Source organism: Chiloscyllium punctatum, chromosome 15 (assembly GCF_047496795.1).
Source record: "Chiloscyllium punctatum isolate Juve2018m chromosome 15, sChiPun1.3, whole genome shotgun sequence".
Classification (NCBI taxonomy): Eukaryota; Metazoa; Chordata; class Chondrichthyes; order Orectolobiformes; family Hemiscylliidae; genus Chiloscyllium; species Chiloscyllium punctatum.
The window spans coordinates 279,378-288,501 of record NC_092753.1 but is presented as its reverse complement, the minus strand read 5'-3'; the positions used below and the strand labels follow the sequence as shown (position 1 = coordinate 288,501).

Genomic DNA, 9,124 nt, shown 5'->3' with positions numbered 1-9,124 from the left:
ACAAGGTTGGTTTCTCAAGTATTGTCTCTATTCATGGGCTTTGTTCATTACTGCGTTGAAGGAAGCCATTACAGGGTATATTTTGTGCCAAGGAATGCTGTGGATCTTGTAGAAACAGCAATTCAGTTTTGGATGTCTTGATAGCAGCACTATTGCTTTACATAATTAATTATATTCCAATGTACTGTTAGAAAACACAGATACTACTCAATTCTTCAGGCATTCAACTCAGGTTCAAAATAATAAATATCAGGCAATAAAATAAATTTAATATGACATCATAACATGATCAACTTCGCATATGTTTAAAACCTTGTGCAATACACCTGTAATTGTGTTCAACCTCAGAAAAGCTTGAATGAAAAATAGCAACTTCACTAGAGGTTATTTTTCAGTAAAAACAATCACTCTGATAAAATCAGTTGCAATAAATTACTGAAAACCTGGTTTATCTTTAGCCTAAATTTTCATTACAACTGATACAAGCTGCATTAGGCTGTGTTTTAAATAGTATTGCATTGACATTTATATGATCTTCATATCCACGGGATCATCATGTAGAAACATTTCTAAACATAAGAATACAATCAAATCTTCACTTCAAAAATTTCTTTGCAGAACAGATCTCAGGCCTTCAAAGTATATTTGTTAGTTTTGCAAATACTATTAACTTCAATTCTGTGTTACATTAGGTAGATACAGTTGAGCTATCTATAGATTTTAAAGTATTTTTAAGAACTTCTGAAAGTGAATGGTTGCTTAGTTTCCATTTCAGACAGGGTGGTTGAATATTGTCTCATTCAACGTTTGTCCTTTAAATCAGGAGGGTTCATAATGCAGTCAAGTTGAAAGTCCCTAAATGAAAAAGAAAATAAAATTACAGATAGCAGTACATTAGACAAAATCTGATGTCTTTATTTTATCAAAGATATGTAACCTTACAAGGCACAGATTAATGAATAGCATATTGCTCCACTTTTCAGCCACTGTTTGTTTAGAGTTTGAGTTAGTATTTGTTAGTTTAGTAACCACTTGATTTGACATTTATTTCATCATGTCATTTGAGATATTGTCAGTGTGCCACTGCTGAGATGGAATTAGTTTATAATGCAGGGAGTGTTATTATGTAATGCAATTTGATTTAGTACACAGACCCCAATACTTGGTGGAAAGTGTAAAGAGAGCAGGTTTATTTTTGACAGAAAAGGGAGGGCTGAGCCAAGAAATACCTGAAATGGAGAGATCCTATCAAATTTACCAACAAAACGTTATCCGAGTTAATGGCTGCTGGATGGCAAAACCAATAAGGCATTGGGCACAGTCAACAGCGTCTGGAGCGCTGGGGATCAATGGAGTCAGATCATCACTCAGGATTTGGTGAGTGGATGGCCTGGGTACAATCTTTGGTTTTAGAAATGGGCTGTTGTCCAAAGTTGACAGAATATTTGTTTGAGGGAGTCAGGAAGCAGCCTGTTTCTCCTGCTTTTCTCTCTCTCGCTCACACACACTCTAAAACACATTATCATGTCATTTTGAGCATCACCCATTTCAATTTAGCTGACAGGTCTTGGCAATCAGAGCCAGGGCCAGTGATAAAATCACAGCGTTCAAGGAAACCAAGTTTCATCAGCATATCATAATCACTCAATGACCTCCACAAAAACCTGTTACTTGCAAATGTACGAAGCCCACGGCAGTTAGAACTGATGTTGTCATGGTAGGTTAGAATCAGGTTCTGTGGAGTAAATCCCCACCATCTCCTGCATGGTTGTGGAGGGGGCAAGGAAGATTAAAATTTATGTCCCTCCCCAGTTTCATCTAATGCTAATTTTATAATGCTTTTCAAATTGTCATTAGTTTGCTGGCACTCGTGACAACTTGCTGATAAGCATCTAACAATAAAAAAAATTCAAAACCAATTTGGAGCTATTGACTGCTGCATCACTGTCACATCACAAACCCCCTCCCTTTTACTGCATTGCCTCTTTAAACAAAGTTTAGTCCGATTTCAGTAAAATTACATTTATTATGGTGACAACTATTAATACATGTAAAGCTGAAGTCAAGGAAATGTAGCAGATGTGAAAGGATGGAACTATACCATGTTAAATGACTTTAAAATGTGTCTAGTTCCAAAAACCTTAAAGCTAATGCAGGCAGAGTTAAAAAAAACTGTCATATGGTAATCGTGCTTTGTTTCATTTGTGCACTATTCCATAGCATTTAGGTTAACTATCTACTTTTGTCACATAACTTCTAACAGGCTTATGTAAAAATGTAGATAGTGGAGCTGGGGGTAGATGGTGACTGGGTGATTGTTTTAGATGGGTGATCACCTGGTGACTGTGCTTTGACATCTCACCACATTTTCATTTCTATCGATTTGAGCAAATGCATTTACCTGCTATTTCCATTGCTCCATCGTTATAAGAGGCTAGTATATTTCATGCATCTGTACAAGTGTGGAAATATTGTTGACATGAACCGAGACTCCATACAGTATTGTACTGGACAAATATAATAGTGGAGACTGCTCAAATTATTATTATAATGAACACATCTTCTTAATACTGGAAATTAGCCTCTCCCATTGAACTCCATTTTCATTCTTGCCTCTCCTTACCTACTGTGACTTGTGCTGGGTCAAGTGTCACATGCACCAGCAACCCTCTACAAAGTGCCACTTTTCTTGAGTGAATATCAGCAGTTAATGGTGACAAAACTCCTAAATGTGGGCAACACTAACACTGAGCCATATCATAAGACCATAAGACATAGGAGTGGAAGTAAGGCCATTCGGCCCATCGAGTCCACTCCGCCATTCAATCATGGCTGATGCGCATTTCAGCTCCACTTGCCAGCGTTCTCCCCGTAGCCCTTAATTCCTCTAGACAACAAGAACCTATCAATCTCGGCCTTGAAGACATTTAGCGTCCCGGCTTCCACTGCACTCCGTGGCAATGAATTCCACAGGCCCACCACTCTCTGGCTGAAGAAATGTCTCCGCATTTCCGTTCTGAAATGACCCCCTCTAATTCTAAGGCTGTGTCCACGGGTCCTAGTCTCCTCGCCTAACAGAAACAATTTTCTAGCATCCACCTTTTCAAAGCCATGTATTATTTTGTACGTCTCTATTAGATCTCCCCTTAATCTTCTAAACTCCAACGAATACAATCCCAGTATCCTCAGCCGTTCCTCATATGCTAGACCTGTCATTCCAGGGATCATCCGTGTGAATCTCCGCTGGACACGTTCCAGTGCCAGTATGTCCTTCCTGAGGTGTGGGGACCAAAACTGGACACAGTACTCCAAATGGGGCCTAACCAGAGCTTTATAAAGTCTTAGTAGTACATCTCTGCTTTTATATTCCAACCCTCTTGAGATAAGAGACAACATTGCATTCGCTTTCTTAATCACAGACTCAACCTGCATGTTTACCTTTAGAGAATCCTCGACTAGCACTCCCAGATCCCTTTGTGCTTTGGCTTTATTAAGTTTCTCACCATTTAGAAAGTAGTCCATTCCTATATTCTTTTTGCCAAAGTGCAAGACCTCGCACTTGCTCACGTTAAATTCCATCAGCCATTTCCTGGACCACTCTCCCAACCTGTCTAGATCCTTCTGTAGCCTCCCCACTTCCTCAGTACTACCTGCCTGTCTACCTAACTTTGTATCATCGGCAAACTTCGCTAGAATGCCCCCGGTTCCCTCATCCAAATCATTAATATATAATGCGAACAGCTGTGGCCCCAGCACCGAACCCTGCGGGACACTGCTCGTCACCGGCTGCCATTCTGAAAAAGAACCTTTTATCCCAACTCTCTGCCTTCTGTTAGATAGCCAATCCTCAATCCATCCCAGCAGCTCACCTCGAACACCATGGGCCCTCACCTTGCTCAGCAGTCTCCCGTGTGGCACCTTATCAAAGGCCTTTTGAAAGTCCAGATAGACCACATCCACTGGGTTCCCCTGGTCTAACCTACTTGTTACCTCTTCAAAAAATTCCAACAGGTTTGTCAGGCATGACCTCCCTTTACTAAATCCATGTTGACTTGTTCTAATCAGACTCTGCTCTTCCAAGAATTTAGAAACCTCATCCTTAATGATGGATTCTAGAATTTTACCAACAACCGAGGTTAAGCTGATTGGCCTATAATTTTCCATCTTTTGCCTTGATCCTTTCTTGAACAAGGGGGTTACTACAGCCATCTTCCAATCAGCCGGGACCTTTCCTGACTCCAGTGACTCTTGAAAGATCTCAACCAATGCCTCTGCTATTTCCTCAGCAACCTCTCTCAGAACTCTAGGGTGTATCCCATCGGGGCCAGGAGATTTATCAATTTTAAGACTTTTTAACTTTTCTAGCACTATCTCTTTCGTAATGGCAACCATACTCAACTCAGCCCCGTGACACCCTTTAATGTTTGGGATATTACTCATGTCTTCCACTGTGAAAACTGACACAAAGTACTTGTTAAGTTCTCCTGCTATTTCCTTATCTCCCATCACTAGGCTCCCTGCATCAGTTTGAAGTGGCCCAATGTCTACTTTTGCCTGTCGTTTGTTTCTTATGTACTGAAATAAACTTTTACTATTATTTCTAATATTACTGGCTAGCCTACCTTCATATTTGATCCTCTCATTTCTTATTACACTCTTTGTTATCCTGTTTGCTTTTGTATCCTTCCCAATCTTCTGATTTCCCACTGTTCTTAGCCACTTTATAGGATCTCTCTTTTTCTTTAATACATTTCCTGACTTCCTTTGTCAGCCAAGGTTGTCTAATCCCTCCCCGGTTAATCTTTCTTTTCTTGGGAATGAACCTCTGTACAGTGTCCTCAATTATACCTACAAACTCCTGCCATTTTTGCTCTAGTGTCTTCCCGGTTAGCCTCTGCTTCCAGTCTATTTTAGTCAGTTCCTCTCTCATGCCCTCATAATTACCTTTATTCAACTGTAACACCATTACATCAGATTTCGCCTTCTCTCTTTCAAACTCCTGACTGCACCCATCCCCTCTCAACATTTTGGTCAAAGACCAGAGATGGTAATCAGTGGATTTTCTCCCTGATAGCCAAGGTCACTGTTCCCAATATCCTGATCCAGTCCAGGCATGGCATTGACCCTTTCTGGTTTATAAAACCGTGAACGCACTCAAACTGCATTTATTTACTGAATACTGTTCAGCAAATCACAACCTTGAAGAATTTTTACTTGAGCACAATCCTTGATTCTTTTAGAGGTGATTATTTTCAGTGAGGCAGTGATGACCTAGTGGTATTATCGCAAGATTGTTAATCCAGAGATCCTGGTAATGTTCTGTGGACCTGGGTTTGAATCCTGCCATGACAGATCACCATTTGAATTCAACAAATATCTGAAATTAGGAGTCTAATGATGACCATGAAGCCATTGTTGATTGTTGGGAAAAAAACCCCATTTGGTTCACTTATAACCTTCAGAGAAGGAAACAGTCTGGACTAGATGTGACTCCAGATCCACAGCAATGAACTTAACTAGGGATGGGCAATAAATACTGGTTTGGCCAATGATGCCTAGATCGCACAAATTATTTTTTTTTAAAAATCCTAAAGAATCTAAATTTTAAGGACATATTTTCTAAAGGACAGTGCTCAGCCAGCTAGACATGTGTTTGGTCAAACAACATTTTTATTCAGTTTTTGAAAAGCCTGATCAAATGACTGGAGGGTGAATTTTGAAGTATTACTTTCACAACTATGTATTTACATTTCAATGTTAAAAATTCCAATCTAATGACTTCTGGAAGGATATCAGGCACTTTCTCTACAGTAATCCTAAAATTATTATTAAATCCAGGCAAAGCAGATGAACTTACATGATTGAGAGATGTGAGGTTGCAACTTTAAAGCCTAGCACCTATAGAAATGGAATCAGAAGCGAAAAGTATTTGTAATGAGACAATTGCATCATGCCTGTAATAAGTAAATTAGTATCACAAAATAAAAGACTGGAATAAATGAGAACATGATTAATATTTGATGCTTCTTATAAGCCCATATTTAAAACATATTTTCATGCTAAAGCTTTACCCATTATTTTGTGTTGTGTGCACGTATTACACATTACAATCAAAGGCACAGATATTCCCTTTACCATCAGAACCAATTTGAACACAGGAATTCGAGTACGTTCTTAATTCTCTAAAATCACCTTGGACAATTTTAATCATAAGTAATGTGGAACCTTTTACATTCTGCAGAGCCTTGTTCAATGGGTTCATGACACAAGGAAGTACCCATCAGAGTATTCCAATTTCCAGGGAATTCCCATGGCATCAACTGCATCATTCCTGATGACGAGTTTTTGCCCGAAACATTGATTTTCCTACTCCGTGGATGTTGCCTGACCTGCTATGCTTTTTCAGCACCACTCTAATCTTGACTACTCTTCTTCAAGTAGTGCATTGGGAGTTTTATGCTTCCCTGAGATAGCAAACTGCACATGGGTTTAATGTCTTATCTGTAAGGCTGCATTGTTGATACTGCATTTCCTCAGTATTGCATGGAAGCATCAGCCTTGTATTTGTGCTTAAGTATTTGGAGTGGGATTTGTACCCAGATCTCTACACTCAAAACTGTAATGTTACTGTTGAACTGCAGCTAAATCTTTAAGAAATTTAACGTGCAAACAGCTGTGCTGTGTACATCAATTGCCATGCTGATGCATTGACCTCTGGTTTTGGAAGGTGATACGAACTTCAGATGTCCACAAACTGAGAAAGTAATTCAGAGGGGTATGGTCTGTGAAGGTTCCAACAACAGACTGAAAATGATTGTTCTGAGTGGATGTGTGTGGTACAAGTCCAGCTGATTTGAATACTTCAACCATAGGGGATTTTGTAGCAATAGAAAGCTTTGGTGCACTGTCAAAGCAATGAGGAATTTGTTCTATTTTCACAAAGAGCTGTCTTAAAACTTGGCTTTTTTTTTGTTTATTTCTTCAGTAAAGTAGTATTAATTGCTGCAGTTTTCCATTGGGAAAATTTGATCTATCAGATTTTATTAGCCTAATTAATAGCAACTAAACCAATCCAGACCCACCTACAATAATGCTGAACAATAGTTCAATCTTTACATAGCTCAATTAATGAGACCAAATGAATGGTGAACTGAACAGAACAGTGAATTCACCCAATACACTGGCATGGTTATTTTGAATAACTGGTTTATAAATGCATGGTAATGGAAGCAATACATTTTCTTTTATGTTTATAACCTCTGGGTTTTGAAATCAGAAACTGCAAACTATATTTTGTTCTGATGTGTTTTGTCTGCTTGCGTAGTTTGAATAGAAAATGATGTTTACATTAACGCCCTGGGAAATTGTCACAGTAGCAGAGAATTCATGTAAAATATCAAACATTAAGGTTCTCCATTTCCCTTGAGGAAAACCAGGATGTACAGTTGAACAGCACATTGAGGTTTCGGGCAAGTTAAGGCCCATTTGTTTGAATTGTCTGATAGTGGAGCTATTCTCAACTGTCGAAAACACATGAGTCAATGGTCTATTCATAGCCTGATGATGGTTGGTTACAGCAAAGAGGTGGGGATGCTTTGGGTCCTATGCCCAAGTCCATTCTCACCCATTAATCACAGCAAAATCCATGCCAAACAGAACCTGACCAAAGATATTTGTTGCCTTATCATTGAACTGGCTCCAACCAGAGTAGGTTATTTCTCACCTGGCTGTTTTAATTGCACCCAAACACCCCCTCCCCCACTCCAACCATCCCAGGCAAACAAAACAACTAGCTCCATGGTTTTTTTTTGAAAACTCATTTACAAGACTTTTAAGCAACGACAAATTTAACACAATATCTTCAATATTGGGTTTGCATGCTTTGGTTTGGGAATTAGTGTAGCAAAGGAAAGATAAAATGGATTTGGTCCTTCCGATGTTCCGTCCTATTACAGGTACATAATCCTTTATCTGAAATCCCGAAATCCGAAATGCTCCAAAATCCAAAGCTTTCTCGTGAAATTTTTTTCTCCATAACAAGGTTGTTTGGCGTGCAAGCAGTTAACCCAACTCCACATACACTCGACCCACGTCACTCAGATGAGACATGGTGGAGTGGCCCAGTACTGGCAGGCATCAATTATGTCTCAGCGCTTGTAGTACTCACAGGTGTGTCTGCTGTCCGGTAAGAGTTTTTAAAAAAATTCCACTGATAAACTGTCACTTACTCCAAAATCTGAAAACTTTCGACAACCAGCTGGCCCCAAGGGTTTTGGATAAAGGATTGTGTACCTGTATCATTAGAGTGAAGCAACTGACAATATAGCATTGGAATCTGAATTATAATTAAAGAATTATAGCAGTGCAGGAGGAAGCCCATTCAATACATGACGTCATGGTGGTTCAATGGTTAGCACTGTTAACTCACAGCATCAGGGACCCAGGTTCGATTCCAGCCTCTGGCAACTGTCTGGGTGGAGCTTGCACATTCTCCCAGTGACTGTATTGATTCCCTCTCGCAATCCAAAGAAGTTCAGGTTGGGTGGATTTTCCATACTAAATTGCCACGGAGTGGTCAGGGATGTGAGGTCAGGAGGGTTAGCCATGGGAAATGTTGGTTCATGGGGACAGAATGGGGGATGAGTCTTCAAAAAGGTCTTGAAAAACCGAATGGCCTCTTTCTGCACTGTAGGGATGTATGGTCTCATTTTTGTCTTTCGTCATTTTTGAAAAGACTACTTGAATAGTTCCACTTCCCTGCTCTTTCCTTATCACCCCTGCAATAACTTTCCTTCTCATGTACATACCTAATTTTCTTTTGAAAGCTACAATTGCACTACCCTTTCTGGCATTGCTTCCTAGGTTATAGCATGACCATCAAATCAGCAAGCTGATGCCTGTTATTTTATTAAATCTTACTCAAATAGCTTTGGATATGTATTTATCTTCCGGGTTATCCTCACCATTTACATTGGGGTGACAGGAGTAGTCGCGGGCTGGATAAAGCGGGGAGGTGGACTGTAAGGAGTTGTTGGAAGTTGAAGATAGAGACATGCCTTGGACTACAGGTTGCAGCTTCTTTGTGTTGTTTGTTGCTGTTATGCTCCAATCTGTAGGATAAAGA

At 39.7% G+C, this 9,124-nt stretch overlaps 1 protein-coding gene across 19 annotated transcripts in view; it reads right to left on the bottom strand.

The window, feature by feature from the left end:
• Nucleotides 1–249: 249 nt before the first annotated feature.
• Nucleotides 250–9,124, bottom strand: part of LOC140485969 (uncharacterized) — a 208,805-nt gene continuing 199,930 nt past the window's right edge. For 18 of the 19 annotated variants that reach the window (XM_072584407.1, XM_072584413.1, XM_072584415.1 and 15 more), the window contains 3 exons: nt 8,964–9,110; nt 5,858–5,898; nt 250–855 (listed from right to left, as the gene is read on the bottom strand). In XM_072584407.1, the coding sequence (XP_072440508.1) occupies nt 5,885–5,898; nt 8,964–9,110 (161 nt within the window). In that variant the 3' untranslated portion in view covers nt 250–855; nt 5,858–5,884. The remainder of the gene's footprint in view (nt 856–5,857; nt 5,899–8,963; nt 9,111–9,124) is intronic. The other variant, XM_072584420.1, reaches the window with a different exon arrangement.